We start from the raw sequence: 19163 nt of genomic DNA on the forward strand, positions 1-19163 counted from the left end.
CTGTTCTTTTCAATCAATCATCTGTTCTTGTTAACAATCTATCTGTTCTTTGCCATTCCTCATCTGTTCTTTGCAACCCCTCATCTGTTCTTTTCAATCCCTCATCTGTTCTTTGCAACTATCCATCTGTTCTTTGCAATCCCTCATCTGTTCTTTGCAACCATCTATCTATTCTTTGCAACTATCCATCTGTTCTTTGCAACCATCTATCTATTCTTTGCAACTATCCATCTGTTCTTTGCAACCCCTCATCTGTTCTTTGCAACGCCTCATCTGTTCTTTGCAAGTATCCATCTGTTCTTTTCAATCCCTCATCTGTTCTTTACAACCATCTATCTGCTCTTTGCAATCCCTCATCTGTTCTTTTCAATCCCTCATCTGTTCTTTGAAACCATCCATCTGTTCTTTGCAATCCCTCATCTGTTCTTCGTAACTATCTATCTGTTGTTTGCAACCCCTCATCTTTTCTTTGCAACCCCTCATCTGTTCTTTGCAACCATCCATCTGCTGTTTGCAACCCCTCAGCTGTTCTTTTCAACCATCTATCTGTTCTTTGAAACTATCTATCTGTTCTTTGCAATCCCTCATCTGTTCTTTGCAACGCCTCATCTGTTCTTTGCAGCCATCTATCTGTTCTTTTCAATCCCTCATCTGTTCTTGTCAACAGTCTATCTGTTCTTTGCAATCTCTCATATGTTCTTTGCAACCATCTATCTGTTCTTTGCAACCCCTCATCTGTTCTTTGCAACCATCCATCTGTTCTTTGTAACCCCTTCTCTGTTCTTTGCAACTTCTCCTCTGTTTCTCTCCCTCTTTCTCTCACTTGCTCTCACACACAGACATAATGTTGCTAATTTCAGTCTGTTTTTTTTAAGTACTATTATAGCATGTGTTCTTTCAAGACTAAAGCCAGTTTTAATTTTCTCTCTTTTCTGTATTTGCGGTAATAATCTTTCGTTAGTGTTAGCTCTTTACAGCAAATGGCTTCACACCTTGTCTGGAGCGCTTTCCATTAAAAAAAAAATAATAAAAAGACAATAGGCCGAAACATGTAAATAGCATGTATGACAACAACCAAAAAAACATCTTCACTCCTTGGCCGATGATAGGCCGACATTATAAGCATAGATCTATTAAGGATATGTAACAAGATGCCATAGTGTGACTTACTTCTTGCCATGTTTTCTTGCACCATAAATATATGGCATTATGATAATCCATTACACTTAAGCTGTCACTCTTTTCTGTCACATTGAGGGCTTCCATAATATAGTAATAAATTGAAAACGCCTGTAAGCACAAAAAAAAAGGAAAAGTACATTTTATATTTTGAATAATTAGAAACGTAATAATAACAACAACAACAACAACAGTAGTATGGATACGGGCCAGGATTGGTGCTAGGAACTGCAGGTGGAATCCCTATTCTACAAAAGAAAATTTAGGGATGTTTATATCTCATATAAAAAAAAACACACACAAGCCAGCAAAAAACAAATAAACATTAAATAAATATATGAAAAATATATAAAAAAAGAAAACTGAAATAAAAAAAAAAAAAATTCTCAAGTTAGGAAAATAGTAAATACATACTATAAATAAAACACATGTCAAATTGACAAAAAATAAATAACCCAAACCAACTTAATACATATATTAATATATATAAATATTGGAAAATAATTTCTGACGAGGACGCATCAGACCGTCTGAAACGTACGTAAACGATTTCAATGACTTAAAAACATTATTACAATGATCCAAACATAATTCTCAATGAAAAACCAAGACACGGAATAATAAAATAATGTTAAAAAATACACATTGTTGGTGACTACTCCCTTATTTAAATATACATCTTTCTTTCGTTGGAATTTATTAACCCATTTTATATAAATATATATATATATATATATATATTAATATATAACCAATACAAAGAATAAACTAATCACACTAAACCATAAAGAATGGCCAGATTTTCAAACTAGCTTTAAAAAAAAATGCACCCAAATCTAAATAACAAAACCACAGAAAAAACAAATCCAACCCCCCCCCCCCAAAAAAAATCTACAATGTAAATATTAGTAAGAATACCATAAAAACCAATAAAACAACCTGAAATGAAAAAATGACACGTTTCATCCAATGGCAATAGGCGCAGGTAAAACGTGAACAAATTCCGCTGATCTTTCATGTTTTTTCTTATGGCTGGAAATACTTGATGTTTCGCCAAGGCTATCAAGGATATTTTTTATCGTGACCGCACCAGTTTCCCAACCTGGTATGTTTTACCACTCAGTACATACAGCACCTCGCTTTCCCAAATTGTCACCCATCTGGTATTGGCCGGGTTCAACATTGTTCAACTTCAGTGATCTGGAGAGAACTAGTGTGTCAATGTAATTGTGCCGTATAACAATCTGAAAGATATTATTGGCTTGGATGAGTTGTTTTCTTTTACGATATATCAACCCTTTTTTGTGTTATTTAATGCCGAATTTGGTCATTTTGGAAAAAAATATAATTTTTTATTCTTCAAGTTTATTATATCTTCAAGTATTTATTCATAGTGTTTGGCTTGGTTGTTTTATAAAGCAAAATTGTTGTTTTTATTTTTGGCTGTGTAAAACATGATTGAGTTTTGCAAAGAAGAGGATAAAAACGATAACATCAATGTTTGATACATTTAATGCCAGGAAGCCAGCATCTTCAGATAGCTTCATCTGGTAGCACTAGATTTATGAAAAGCTTTATTGATTTATTCATCATACATAATAAATTAATATGACGAGGAAGAATATTTTTATTTTATTTTACCTTTTCAGAATATTTTGTACCTCATATAATGAAAAGGGGTCTGTTGGTGCATGACCCCTTTATGTGGGAGGATCAATTTGATCAAATCAATCAAATCGACTGAAAACCGGCCCTAGTTAGGGCAAGTTTTGATTTTTTGGTTGGGGTCACCAATTTGTGGTGTTGTCCCTGGCTTGGTAGAGTAGAGTCCATTTTGAATGACGATAGCGTCTTTGGGTATAGCCAAGAACCACACCAACAATTAATATATAAATTGGTGCATTCATTACGTTTTTCAATTGTTGAGATTAGGATTGGTTATTCGTATTATTTAAATTATTCGGACTACTGCTGTCATCTTCTGTGTCATTTTCACAACCTTTTGGTCGGTGAAACATTTCACCTTCTTCGGGTGTATCTTGTTGAATTCGGGAATCTTTCTGTCAAACACGGGAATCTGTACAGAATTTCAGAACGAAAGCCTTTACTTAATCCACGGGAGTAGCTCTCATTCTGTCAGCCATGAGTGGATAGAATTCACAGTTGTATTTTCACTGTATTCCTATGCTGGGGATTGGACTTTCGACTTTCAGAAGAAGGTCAGTTTCACAAGAAGAATGGTGGAGAGTAAAAGCGACTCAAAAAAATAGTGCATATGTTGGGTGACATTCAACTACTAAGTAAAACTAATATAGAATTCAACATGATATGGGAACTGTTAATTATAAATAATAGATAATATGTATAGCAATAATATATATATAATATATAATATACGTAGTAATAGTATATATAGTAATAATATATACGAAGGGCGTGCAATAAGTAATTCCCCTGACCCACTTCCAGTTGTCTGATCTAGCTGAAATTTTTGCATGTGCAATGATTTATATTACTACGGGTTATGTGACAAATTACAGCTCTGAACTAATTGTGGTTTCTGTTCTACAGGTGTTTGAACTGAGTCAGGTGTGAAATGGAGCCTGTTGAATGTCAAGCAGTGATCCGGTTTTTGTATTTGAAAGGACGCACACCACAGGAGACTTTTGATGAAATGAAAGAAACTTATGGTGATAATACCCCATCATATGACCTTGAAAAACGCCGGCATCATGAATTCAAACATGGCCAGAAGTCTGTGGAAACAGCTCCCAGACCTGGTCGCCGCCTTCTGCCATTGATGAGGCATCTATCCGTCAAGTTGAGGCTACCATTTTGGAAGATCGGCACATTACTATTCGCCAAATAGCCCAAGATGTCAAGATTAGTACAGGGTCTGTGGAAACTATCATTCATGACCATTTGCATATGCATAAGGTGTCTGCCAGATAGATTCCAAGGTTGCTCACACCATTCCAGAAGTGAGAACGCCTCTAGTGCTCGAGGATGAATTTGGAGATATGCCAAGAAGATGAGTTAAAGTTTTTCAAAAGACTGATTATGCAGGATGAAACTTGGGTCCATCACTATGATCCAGACACCAAAGCCCAGCCAATGCAGTGGAAGCACTTGGACTCACCACCTCCAAAGAAGGCAAGGGTGTAGCCCTCCACTGGCAAAGTCATGCTCACAGTCTTCTGGGACCAGGATGGAGTAGTGATGACAGATTTCCTGGCAAAGGGTAGGACAATTACAAGAGCCTATTATGCTTAACTTTTGATGAAATTAAGGGAAGCTATCAAAATCAAGAGGCGGGGCAAGATCAGCAAAGGAACCCTCTTCCTACAGGACAACGCTCCGGTCCACAACTCGCATGTCGCCAGATCAGAAGCAAGGACGTGTGTATGAAATCCTACCCCATCCTCCCTACTCTCCTGACCTTGAACCCTCTGACTTTCACCTCTTCCCAGCCATGAAGTTGTTTTTGAAAGGAAAGCGTTTTCCAGATGCTGCAGCCTTGATTTCTGAAGTCACGTCGTGGTTGGAGGACCAACCTGGGGTGTTCTATAAAAACGGTCTCCAGAGCTGCATCAAACAATGAGAGAAATGCATAAATCTGGGTGGCTCCTATGTAGAGGAAGACTAATAACTGTGCCAAGTTTCGTTGCTCTACTGCTATGGGAAGTGGGTCAGAGGTATTACTTATTGCACGCCCCTCATATAGTAAAAATATATATAGTAATAATATACATATATATATATAGTCATCCACAAACAGTACTGTTTCGCTGTTTCACAGCTCATCAGTGCAGCTAGAACTAACAGATTAGCCCGGCTTTGCTCCGGCCCTATGTACTGTTCATAACTTTATGTGTATATGTATATATACATTAAAAGTTTTACTCATGTTCAGGTACCCTAAAATTTCAAGTGTTTAGACCCAAAATTGGTGGAGAAGTTTGGTAGAGTCTGCAAAAGTCAACTCTTTCAACTTTGACCTTTTGGCAGCCAAATTTTCACCCAAAACCTGATTAAAAAGCTTGCTGCATGTCTGAATATCGTTTATGTAAAATTTCAAATTCTTAGACCCAAAATTTGCTGAATAGTTTGCTAAAGACCGCAAAGGTAAAATCTTTTGAACTTTGACCCTTTGGCAGCCAAATTTTCGGCTAAAACCGATTAAAAAGCTTACCCCACGTCTGAATACACTTTATGTAAAATTTCAAATGTTCAGACCAAAAATTGGCATAGTAATTTGGTAGAGACCGCAGAGGCCAAATTTTTTTTTTGAACTTTGACCCCAATTTTGATCTCTTAACATTTATTGTTTTGAGCCCAACAGACACTAGTGTTTCTTCCTTTCAGGAATCATCAGTGCAGGGTTGGGAGATTTCGAACCCGGCTACAAAGCCATCTCTGACTCCACTAGCAAGGAATAAACTTCACGGTCAATCTAAACCGCGATAAATATCGTTGAAATTTTAACATTTATGTTGTAATAATAGACATAGAAAAAAAAATGGAAATAAATTAAACATTGAAAGAATAGCAGGGTCATTAGGTAGAAAATTGTACCTCAAACATAAACAGAGATTTTGTAAATGCTAAAATGTTGGAACAAAACATTTTCATACAAGAGATAAGAATATAAAGTTATTTGCGTGTTAATAAATGTTCAAAGTGCAAAAACGTGTTTAATAAAAATGTACAGTAAATAACCACAAGACTTAGAAAAGTGTACTTCAATCTATTCATAGTATGAATATGTGTGTTAAATAATATACATATGTGAGTATTTGGCTGCATGGCATTGTTTATGTGTGTGAGTTGGTTTACTTTTTTCTTATTGATACGTATAAATGGGTAGTAATTCTTTTCTATTTGTCCAACTCTTGCTAGTGTGTAAGGATGAGATGAAGAATACTGGCACTTGAGTCACTGAGTTGTTTTCGTCGTGCTACTCTCCTCCAAATTATACGGAATCTCACCCTCTTATTTGCCCCATCCATTTTGACTACTTTTTTACTTGTGGTATATTTTTAGCGACATTTAATTAGTTTTATGTAAACTTATTGCCAATTCTTTAAATGAAAGAGAATAGTTTCGTTTTGATAGTCAATGGAAAATATCCCTGAGGAAATAGCATTATTTTACTTTTTTTTTTTTTTTTGCAAACCAACTGCATATGTTAAAAGATACTTGCTAGTTTCTTTGTGGTGTTTGCAGACCGGATGTTGGAATCAATTTTGTATTTTGCCCCAGGTTGTCATCATAAATTTCTCAAGAGGTGTGGTGAGCTGCAGGGAATATTGATCTCTATTAAAAAACTATCTCTGCGGAAGACATGATGCTAGTAGTGCTAGTCATTTGAGCCATCGAGGCAAGAGGAAATATGGAGCAAACGGTTGTAAATTTATTATTCCATCTCTATTACTAAAACATCTTTAGGAAACAGCAGAGAAAGCATCTTATAGGATATGGTTGAATAGGAATGAAACGAACTGGAAATAGAGACAATTTTCAACGGCGAAAAAGGAAGAATGTAATCAAGCCGAAACAAATAATTAGTAATTGGACGATTCAAATACTTTTTCATATTCCAATGCGACTACCGATTCCGATTTTTTTTAGAATCTCTTAATATATACGAGTAGCGTGCAATAAGTAACGTCCCTGACCCACTTCTCATAGCAGTAGAGCAACGAAACTTGGCACAGTTATTAGTCAATCTCTACATAGGAACCAACGAGAGTTATGTATTTCTCCCATCGTTTAATGCAGCTCTGGAGACCATTTTTGTAGAACACCCTAGGTTGACCCTTCAACCATGACGTGACTTCAGAAATCAAGGCTGCATCATCTGGGAAACGCTTTCCTTTCAAAAACAACTTCATGGCTGGGAAGAGGTGAAAGTCAGAGGGTTCAAGGTCAGGAGAGTAGGGAGGATGGGGAAGGATTTCATAACCACACGCCCGTACTTCTGATCTGGCGACATGCGAGTTGTGGACCGGAGCTTTGTCCTGCAGGAGGAGGGTACCTTTGCTGATCTTGCCCCGCCTCTTGATTTTGATAGCTTCCCTTAATTTCCTCAAAAGTGTAGCATAATACGCTCCTGTAATTGTGGTACCCTTTGCCAGGAAATCTGTCATCACTACTCCATCCTGGTCCCAGAAGACTGTGAGCATGACTTTGCCAGTGGAGGGCTATGCCCTTGCCTTCTTTGGAGGTGGTGAGTCCAAGTGCTTCCACTGCATTGGCTGGGCTTTGGTCTCTGGATCATAGTGATGGACCCATGTTTCATCCTGTGTAATCAGTCTTTTGAAAAACTTTAACTCATCTTCTTGGCACATATCCAAATTCATCCTCGAGCACTCGATGTGTTCTCACTTCTGGAATGGTGTGAGAAACATAGGAATCCATTTGGCAGACACTTTTGCATATGCAAATGGTCATGAATGATAGTTTCCACAGACCCTGTACTAATCTTGACATCTTGGGCTATTTGGCGAATAGTAATGCGCCGATCTTCCAAAATGGTAGCATCAACTTGACGGATAGATGCCTCATCAATGGCAGGAGGGGGGACGACCAGGTTTGGGAGCTGTTTCCACAGACTTCTGGCCATGTTTGAATTCACGATGCCAGCGTATTACAAGGTCATATGATGGGGCATTATCATCATAAGTTTCTTTCATTTCATCAAAAGTCTCCTGTGGTGTGCGTCCTTTCAAATACAAAAACCGGATCACTGCTTAACATTCAACAGGCTCCATTTCACACCTGACCAAGTTCAAACACCTGTAGAACAGAAACCACAATTAGTTCAGAGCTGTAATTTACCACATAACCCGTAGTGATATAAATTATTGCACATGCAAAATTTCAGCTAGATCAGACAACTGAAAGTGGATCAGGGGCATTACTTATTGCACGCCCCTTGTAGCTGAGAAGGTGATCTATAAACTGTAATAATCGTTTGAAATTTGGGCGAAAAATGAGTGAACTGGTAAGCTTTAAATTAGTTCTAATAAATGCCACTTAACCATATATTTAAACACGCTCGTGTTTGAATGATATGCATATATTTTTGCAAACGTAAAGCATACACTTTTGGAATGACCTACAAATTTTAATTTTACTTGTAGTTTACCATTAATCCTCATTTACCATTTTATTGTTAGTGCCAACACTGGATAATTAAGTTGTAAACAAAATAAAACCAAAAAATAAAAAATTTAAAATTTCATTTTTTGTCATTGGAAAATAGACATTAATTTTTCCGATTCCAATACCGATTCCAACACCAATTCCGATACCCTCAAAAGTACCGATTTTTCTGATTTCCAATTCTGATTCGTCCCAACACTACGAATAATGGTAGTGCTTGTGACCCAACGAGTCACTGGTACATCTCGTTAGTGTATACATTGAAACTAATGAAAGATCAAAAAACTTACCATGAACGTTTTGTGTTTAATGGAAGGTTGGTAAACTTGATTAAAAGAACACCCTTCTTTGTAAGGGCAATTCGTGAAGTCAAATAGCTTATTGATAATTCTTTGGCATTCTGCTTGGTTAGCGGTGCCAACAAAATGGTAATTTATGGAAACCTTGAAAGACAGAAAAGAGTGTACAACATTTATACCAACATTTTATTCTTGCCAAGTAAGCGTTCAGAAGGAGATCTTAAACTGATGATAAATAACAGCAATATTTGAAAACAACTTTATAAACTTTCAAAATCTTGATTCATAGACTCTCCTCAGAAAAGAATCTATATAATAATACATTAAGCCAATTTTATGTTTGTATGTACGTTATCACCGTTCACCGTTGATCGTCGAAACTGCAATGCAAAAAAGTAATTAAACAATTTTATCTATCGTTGCTGTGTGTTGAGCATCATGCACGATGATTTTGTTGGCATTCGTTTCCCTGATATTTTTCTATTAAGAATTCTTTCTAGAAAGACATCGGGAACTTACGGGACGAATCACGTGAAGGTTGCCAAGACCCCCTAAGTGAAAATGTTTCTGTAGAACGAAGTAGATTTGAACTTGGTATACTCAGGTTGTCAGTCCGTGTCATCACCTACTGAACCACCGTCACCTCTCTAATGTTACTGTTGGTCTCTTGGCTCTTTGACCGATGTAGCTTTATAAATAAAAGTAGCATATAAAAATTGTATGCGTATGTCCGCTTATTGGCTCATACTATCAAAGAGGATTCAGTTATTTTTATACTCTATTTTGTCTTTCTTCTTTTATTTAATTTTTTATCGAATTAATTATTTTATTTTATTTGATTTAAAGCATTGCGGATTTTAATACAAAAAATACGGTATACATCTAATCAGAGTCATTTTTTCATATTACACTGTGTGTTAGATTGGTTTACTTTAATTATTTTGTTTTACAGCATATCAACCATTTTCGAGTTATTTAATGTGGAAAAAGTCTTTTGCTTCAAGTTTTTTTTTTATATCTTCGAATATTCATTCATAGTGTTAAATTCGTTTTTTTTTTTTAGAGGAAGCTTGTTTTTGTTTTAGACTTTGCAGAACATGATAGAATTTTGCAATGAGAAAAGAAAAAAAAACAATAATATCAATATTTGGTGTATTTTTGATCAGGAAGTGGGTATCTTCAGACAGCCTGATCTGGTATGACCAAGTGCGTTGGATAGTATCATTCTAATTATTGTTGCTGTTAGTAACAGAGTGAATAATAACAGTACTTCATTTTCTGATTGTAAAATGCGCGTGCGCGCGCGCACGCACACGCACACACACACACACACACAATTTAACTAGGATATTAAGTGGTAAACCGAACATGTCTGTCACCATAGAAATGAATATAACTATGATTAGGCAAACAGCAGCATAAACGAATCATACGTACATTCAACTTGGCCTTTTTTTTGGTCGAGATCAAAGTGTAGTATCTGTTCCGGCAGATGCTGCAAGCTATGACTAGCTAGAACTAGCTATGACTAGCAAAGACCAGATGTGGGGGCAACCCCACATGCCTGACCTTTAACCAGCTCCCATTTCCCACCTCTTGGGAGCTGGTCCCCTTTTCCCCTTCCCCCTCCCTTCACTCCTTACATTAAAAATCGGCCTTGTGCCTAATTTGCTCGGTGGGGGAGCAAATAAATACCATCTGTTCCGGCAGATGCTGCAAGCTATGACTAGCTATGACTAGCAAAGACCAGATGTGGGGGCAACGCCACATGCTTGACCATTAACCAGCTCCCATTTCCCACCTCTCGGGAGCTGGTCCCCTTTTTCCCTTCCCCCTCCCTTCACTCCTCACATTAAAAATCGGCCTTGTGCCTAATTTTCTCGGTGGGGGAGTAAATAAATACCATCTGTTCCGGCAGATGCTGCACTTAAGATAATTTGTGCCAGTCAATGGAGGGGAAGCCCTCTATACTGGGACAATTATTATTTTTGGTAACCAGAGTGCCCCCTTTTTGCCTACTTTTAGGGGAGCTGGTTTTTACCTCACATTAAAAACGGCCTTGTGCCTAATTTGCTCAGTGGGGGAGCAAATAAATACCATCTGTTCCGGCAGATACTGCACTTAAGATAATTTGTACCAGTCAATGGAGGGGAAACCCTCTATACTGGGACAATTATTATTTTTGGTAACCAGAGTGCCCCCTTTTTGCCTACTTTTAGGGGAGCTGGTTTTTACCTCACATTAAAAACGGCCTTGTGCCTAATTTGCTCAGTGGGGGAGCAAATAAACACCATCTGTTCCGACAGATGCTGCAGGCTATGACTAGCTATGACTAGCAAGGACCAGATGTGGGGGCAACCCCACATGCCTGATCTTTAACCAGCTCCCATTTCCCACCTCTCGGGAGCTGGTCCCCTTTTTCCCTTCCCCTCCCTTCACTCCTCACATTAAAAATTGGCCTTGTGCCTAATTTGCTCGGTGGGGGAGCAAATAAATACCATCTGTTCCGACAGATGCTGCAGGCTATGACTAGCTATGACTAGCAAGGACCAGATGTGGGGGCAACCCCACATACCTGACCTTTAACCAGCTCCCATTTCCCACCTCTCGGGAGCTGGTCCCCTTTTCCCCTTCCCCCTCCCTTCACTCCTCACATTAAAAATTGGCCTTGTGCCTAATTTGCTCGGTGGGGGAGCAAATAAATACCATCTGTTCCGGCAGATACTGCAAGCAAAGACCATATGTGGGGGCAACTCCACATATAAGACCTTGGTCAATGTAGGGGCAACCCTTCATACCAATTGTCACTATCTAGCTCCCCTACTCCCCGGGGAGTTGGTCCCCATTTCCCCCTCAATCCTCACTTTAAAAATCAGCCTTGTGCCTAATTTGCTCAGTGGGGGAGCAAATAAATACCTCAAAGTGTAGTATCTGTTCTTCAGATGCTGCACTTCCATTTCTTGTTCTATTTCGGTGGAGGAGAAATCCTTCACGACTGAGACAATTTTTTTATTTTTGTACCTTTTTTTCACGTTAAAAAACGACCCTGGTGTCTAACTCTGTCCCGTGGGGAGGCATAGTAAATAGGTACATGATATACATTTTATTTCTATTTACGTTTTTTTTTTTTTTCCTTTATTAGGTTGACTAGAAAGTTATTGTGGAATTTTTCATTTTGATTTCAAATGATGTATTTTCAAATAAGTTTTCGTTATAATACCTTTACTTTATATATCATTTTAAAGGGTGTTTTTCGTTCCATCTAATCGTTTAAATTACAATTGTTTTAAAACAATTATGTCTTCTTTTCAGAACGTTGAATACAAGATGGAAAAAAAGCAAATTTGCACAATTTTCTTATTTCAATTCAAACTATGCCGAAAAATTGCTGAAATAGGTTGCGATATCCACGAAGTGTTTGGCCCAGGAACCACTACTGAACGCACAGCACAATGGTGGTTTAAGAAATTTCGTGGCGACAATGAGAGTCTTGAAGATGATGAATATAGTGGTCGGCTATCGGATGTTGACAATGATTAATTAAGAGCTTTAGTCACAGCCAATTCATGCACAACTGTTTGAGAACTTGCTTCTGAATAACACATAACGTATACAACGATTTCCAACGACCTGAGAAATATTGGGAAAACAACAACAACAAAAAAAAAATTGATAAATGGGTGCCTCACGGATTAAACAACTACCAAAAGAAACTCCGTTACGAAGTGTCATCTTCCTTTCTTTTATACAAGAACAACATAAGATAAATTGAGAATAAAAATTAGAACAAAATCATAAAGTTAAATTGGCGTTCCCTTTGAAATTTGGTACATTCCAACATCTGCAAGCATTCATAAGCCACATTTACCATCCAAATGAATGCTTTGACGATGATACTTACGAATTTTAAAAGGCGAACCATTATAAGGTATAAATATATCTTTATTAAATTTTCTTAAAAACGTCTTATTTTAACCTTACATTTAAACCCAATTTAACTTTATGATTTTATTCTAATTTTTATTCTCAATTTATCTTTGTTTATCAACATCAAAAAAGTAAATATTTTACTTTATATTTAAATATGTTCAAGATACATCTGCATTACTTAAAAAATGCTAGGTTTATTTTTGGTGTCTTTAAAAAAAAAGCACCCACTATTTTTGCTGATGAGGAAACTTTGTTTCAAAAAACTATATGTTAAAATTATTGTCCATGATATCTATCTCAATAAAAACATCGTTTCCGAAACAATCGTACAATTTATTGATTTTGTTGTGTTCTTCCTTATGAAACCGATTTTTAATTTTAATTATAAATTATCAATCAATGGCTCTAGGATATATATGCCTATTGAGCTTATTATATATCTGCATTACAACGAGCACTGTTTTTCTTGTATTTTAATTACATTAGTGATTTTACTATTACATTAAAATACACTCTGCTCTTTAGACTGCTGTTCTAATCCCCTTTAAATTTATATATATAATATACACACATATGCGTGCACGCGTATTAGCTATATGGGATGCAATAAATTTATTTTAATTTTAATTTCCATCTTTAGCTAATTGCTAAACTTATACAGAAAAGGAAATAAAATTTTAGTTGAAAGGTAGACAAATATTCAGCTAAAATATGAGTTATCCAAACTAAAGGGGATTGATATACATAAAGGATGAAATATTATTAGAAGCTGATATTCCTTCCCCCCCCCATATATATATATATATATATATATATATATATATATATATATATATATATATAAATGCTCATTTTTAGGTTTAGACGATTATTTTAAAATAGTTCACAGAACTAGTTGTCTGTGCCAGATAAAGAAATGTTAAATATAACTTGTAGGTAAGTATGTGATCATATTGCCAATAACATAGTACATTAACAAAAAACAAAACAAATAAAAATGATTTGTCAGAAAAACAATTGATTCGTCAGCTTCGATACTATTTAGGTCTAATTTTGAAAAACCTGACCTGATAGGCTTTTATAGTGTAAACATGTGATAAAGATATGCTTACATTTGTGTAGCTGCTGTTGAATGTGCAAGGTTTTTTGAAAATGTTTTCACTTGTTTCGTTTTTACTACTGCCAAGAAGCCAACACGGACTAGGAATGCTTGTTGTCGTGCCTTTGTTTGCCTGTTGGAATAAAAATTGAAATATTCATTACACAGAGAAACACTTATTATTTCTGAATTTAAAAAAATGGCTGTTTTTTTTTTTTTTTTTTTTTTTTAAACAAGGGGCGTTCGATAAATAATGCCGCTGGCCTACCTCTATTATCTGATCTAACTGAAGTTTTGTGAAATGATTTGTATCTCTATGAGTTATGTGATGAATTAAATCTCTGAACTAATTATGGTTTCTGATTTACAGGTGTTTGAACTGAGTCAGCTGTGAAATAGAACCTGTTAATTTTGAAGTTATGGCACAGTGATCAGTTTAAAATTATGGCACAGTGATCATTTTTTTTTGTATTTGAAAGGACACACAGCACAGCAGACTTTTGACGAAACAAACAAACAAACAAACAAACAAGCAAACAAAAACTGTACAGTAATGATACCCCATCATATTATTTTGTGAAATGCTGGCATCATAAATTCAAACATAGCTAGGAACCTGTGAAAATAGCTCTGAGACCTGTCGCACCCCTTCTACCATTAATCAAACATCTGTTACTAAAGTTGAGGCTGCCATTTTGGAAGATCAATGCATGACTATTTGCCAAATAGCCCCAGTAGTCAAGATTAGTACAAGCTCTGTAGCAACTATAATTTATGACCATTTCCATATGCACAAGGTGTCTGTTATGCCCAATAGTTTATTCTGTTACTTCTACTCTTCTTAAACACTTCATGCAATGGATCTGATAATTAAATGCTCAATTCCTAAATTTGTGCTTCCCATATGCTTCATTCAAGCCCCGCCCCTTTCTTTATACTTCATGAGCCTTCTTGAACTTAAATTCCCAAATGACTTATTTTTATGCTGTGTCACACTTTCCTTACCAGGTATTACTTTCACACCAATCCAAAGCTTTCTGCCCTATTTCCTTACCAAAAGACAATTTACTTGAGGCTTTGCTGTTCTAGATTCATATGTAACTAGCGGGACATGTGGAAATTCCACAGTGGGCTCTTTCATATGAGATATATTGATGTTGGAATTCCATTAATGTTCAGTGTAAATGGAAATTCCCTGACATTATTGCAGCTCTTTTGTTAAAACTGCAAAAGTATTTATCTAAGCAAGCAGGGATGTCCGGCATAGCCCAGTCGTAAAATACGCTTAAATATGATATTTTGATTCATGCAGATTTCGTATGTATTATTATAGAGTGAATTTTCTATCGATTTTTATATTTTATAAAGTTATGATTTAAAAAATTAAAAAAAAAAAAAAGTTATGATTAAAAAGATTTAAAAATAAAAAATCGAAACTGAAACCCAAAACTTATGCAGGAAATATACATATATATATATATATATATATATATATATATATATATATATATATATATGTATATATATATATAACTTGAGTTTCTTATATGTATATGTATATATATATATATATATATATATATATATATATATATAACTTGAGTTTCTTCAGGTATAATCGAAACCGAAACTAAAACTTATGAAGAATTCTTGGTAAAATTATTTGTTGCAAGAAATGGAAAGTCATAACAATTACACGACAGTCACTTAGAAGAAAAAAGACTTAAGCATGACACACAAAATAACACATGCGCTATCGTATTAATATATATGAATGAGATGCTAAAAGCTGTAACGTTACACACACTTTTACACATGGGACCGAACGCGATGTAGCAGGGTACGTTGCAAGGAATAGAAGACAAGGAATAACTCGACTCTTATTTTTTGTAACAATGATATTTATTTCCTCATTCTCTCGCCATGCTTAACTTCTCGTTATAGTCGTGACATCATCCACGTTTCAAACATGATCGCCCTTTTTATAGTCTTTCTTTTTCCCTACCAGTGACGTCATTTCACATTGTTGCATATTGAAGGGAACAAATCCCGGTATTTAGAGAAACAAAATAATTAGGGTCGAATATAGTGATTGTTAAAGGAGAATGCTGGAAGCGAACTCAGTTATCAAAAGTCAAAATGAATACATATTTTTTATTAAGATACGATTCCAGGAATGCAGTGGAATTATCCATTGTAGTTATAAATAACTATAAAAACAAAGTTAGGTCAAAGGAATAATGGAACAATGCAATTAAGGAATGTCCTTTATGTCGGCAAGACACATGTATATATGCATCACATGCACGCTTAACCGCGTTATGACGTCACAAAGAAATATAGCGTCAGTATATACGGTTAAGTCTGAGAGACAGTTCAGTCAGAAATCAGTTCAAGTTGAGTTGGAGAGAGAGGGTTAGCCTAAGCTCTTTTGGAAGCAAAGGGGAAGAAGACAAGACAATATATATATATATATATATAATAACTAACAGATCAGTCCGTCTTTGCTCGGGCCCTATGTGCTGTTCATAACTTTATGTGTATATGTATATATACATTAAAAGGTTTACTCATGTCACGGTACCCTAAAATTTCAAGTGTTTAGACCCAAAATTGATGGAGAAGTTTGGTAGAGTTTACAAAGGTCAACTCTTTCAACTTTGATCTTTTGGCAGCCAAATTTTCACCCAAAAACTGATTAAAAAGCTTGCTGCATGTCTTAATACCCTTTATGTACAATTTCATATGTTTAGACCCAAAATTGGCTTAATAGTTTGCTAGAGATCGCAAAGGTAAAATCTTTTGAACTTTGACCCCTTGGCAGCCAAATTTTCGGCTAAAACCGATTAAAAAGCTTACCCCACGTCTGAATACACTTTATGTAAAATTTCAAATGTTCAGACCAAATATTGGCGTAATAATTTGGTAGAGACCGCAGAGGCCAAATTTTTTTTTGAACTTTGACCCCCTCTTAACATTTATTGTTTTGAGCTCAACAGACACTAGTGTTTCTTCCTTTCAGGAATCATCAGTGCAGGGGTGGGAGATTCGAACCCGGCTACAAAGTCATCTCTGACTCCACTAGCAAGGAACAAACTTCACGACCAATCTAAACCAGGATAAATATCGTTAAAATTTTAACATTTATTTTTTAAATGTCGTAACATCTGGCCATAGTGATCTAATGATTACAACATCATGATTTATGCCTGTTGACTGTATCCTCCACATCAATAATATATCTCCTCTCCGTGTTTAAAGAACTGTTCATTAACGCCTTCTCTCTTCACCTATATCAGCCTCCTATTATAAATGTAAACTCCCCAAGTAACTGGGTCGTCGTTGTCGCTGTGTACCGTTATATTATAAATCTTGTCCTCGTTCTGTACACCCTATCCCTAGGCAACAGCATGCATTTGCGTAGCGCGTATGTGCTCTGTTATGAAATCACTCCAAGATTAAAGTTAATGAGCTGGATGGATTGTGAAAAACGACACACAAAGCCGATGAAAATGGATATAAAATTGATACTTTATTCAGCACGTGTGGCCAGTAAGAAAACTCTCAATGACAACCAAAACAAAGATGGCTGACCGATATTTATACTGCAAAAATGAAGTCTCGTAAAGTCTCATAAAATCACGTTATCAAAGGGAGGCAACTTAATTTAATCGGTCTAAGGGGAATAACTATTTAATCTTAACAGATTGTACCTTGAATGATGAAGAACTTTATGAGATGAGTGGAAATGAATGGAATAAACGTTATGAGGTTAATAGCTGACATCTGATATGGATAGGCAATCTTATGGAAGACAAAGTTCCTAGAAATAAACACTGTTGATGGAAATATTGTTTTATATTGGGCACATGTACGAAAAAAAAAATGGTGATAGGTAGGCGATTTCTTTACTGTGAATGTCTTACAGGAAAGTCATTCAAAAATAAAAATAAAATAAATTTTGTTTTTATTTTTCATGTTTCATTTTCCTTTTCAAATAACAGAAATATAAAACGTTATAAGCCATTTTAGTTTCAGATAAGAGAAATGTTATTCCAAACGAAATGGCGGTATCCACCCAGAAAAGCTTGGAATTGTAAAAGCTTGCAAACGAAGACAAAGGTTTTCTGGTAAGTAGCCAACCCAAAGAAGTCTTGAAGAGAAAAGTCCATTCTGTATGAAGAACGAAAAGTATGTGCAGGATTCTAAAATATCCAGTATGTTTCTATATAGTGACTCCGGTTTCTGATTGGTTGATAGCAAAGCATTGTTCCATTTGATTGGTCAGTTCCTATCAGCCCTGTCTATAAATAGGACCTTCCAATTTTTTGTAATCGTACTAAATATACTAAAAATAATAATATACTAAAATATATTGAAAAATTATTGTCTTTAAATAAACACTTGAAGAAAGGTAATATTCAATATGAATTTAAAAAAAACTTGCTCTTCGTTAATACTAATTATAAGCTATATGAAAAACAAAAAGAGAGCGACACAAGATTGCACATTTTAGGGTCAACTAACTAATAATGAAAAGAAAATATAGGAAATGAATCGTTGAAGAATCCATTCTTGTTCCGTCCGTGCCATCTTACACATTAGCAACTGTCGAAGGTGAGAGCACTAGTTCACAAGTATAAAAATTAAAACAACCCAAAACACAGAAAACAAAACTCCGACACATTCCATAGATATCAGTTAGGCTCTGGGTGCGTGTGTGACACCATCGTTGAAAATGACCCTTTAAACCCTAACCTCCACATCTTTAGTCGACTGTCGGGACCTCTTTGTAGTTGGTTAGCTCATCTCGGCGTTCTTTTTCAGTTGTAAGCCATTTTAGTTTCAGAATGGAAGAGAAATGTTGTTCCAAACAAAATGGCGGTATAAATCCAGAGAAGCTTTGAATTTTTTTTTTTTTTTTAATTTTCTTATTACATTTTCACCCCAAACAAGGCACATTGCCACTTTGGTGTAGGGGGCTACTATCAGGGGTAACAACTACTGGGGGGTAATATGTAGGGATTTGGGCAGCAAGATGTCGGTTCACGTTACACTTGAACTTCTGCATGTCAGTACAGTTGGGGAAGCAGGGATCTGGAATGGAATTCCAAAGTCTAGCGGTTCTGGGGAAGAAACTACTGGAGTAGAAAGATCTTTTACATCTAGGGATCTCTACTGTGTGGGGATGGGATTTAGCTGTCTGTTGGGTTTGTTGAGGGTGTCTACACCGTGGAGGTACAAGTGTCTTCCGTTCGCCAGAGCATTCACCATTAAAATACTTGTAGAACAGGCAGAGGGATGCAAAATTTCGTCGATGGGACAGATGCCAGTTCAGGGCCTATCAGATTGGCGACTCTCTTTTGAACCTTGTCTAGGAGCAAGAGACTAGTAGCAGATGCACCAGCCCAAATGTGACAGCAATACTCCATAAAAGCTTGCAGATGAAGAATAGCGTTTCCTGTAGGTAGCCAATCCGAAAAAGTTCT

General features: G+C 36.0%; 1 protein-coding gene across 1 annotated transcript in view; it reads right to left on the reverse strand.

The window, feature by feature from the left end:
• LOC145284064 (ectonucleoside triphosphate diphosphohydrolase 8-like) overlaps positions 1-19163 on the reverse strand; it is a 185222-nt gene that overhangs the window by 101026 nt on the left and 65033 nt on the right. Inside the window, exons 6-8 of the mRNA XM_080133138.1 lie at positions 13688-13807; positions 8637-8789; positions 1171-1290 (exon numbers count right to left, since the gene is read on the reverse strand). Coding sequence (XP_079989264.1) covers positions 1171-1290; positions 8637-8789; positions 13688-13807 — 393 coding nt within the window. The remainder of the gene's footprint in view (positions 1-1170; positions 1291-8636; positions 8790-13687; positions 13808-19163) is intronic.

This window comes from Euprymna scolopes, chromosome 8, assembly GCF_053919585.1.
Source record: "Euprymna scolopes isolate OS-2025 chromosome 8, ASM5391958v1, whole genome shotgun sequence".
Lineage (NCBI taxonomy): Eukaryota > Metazoa > Mollusca > Cephalopoda > Sepiida > Sepiolidae > Euprymna > Euprymna scolopes.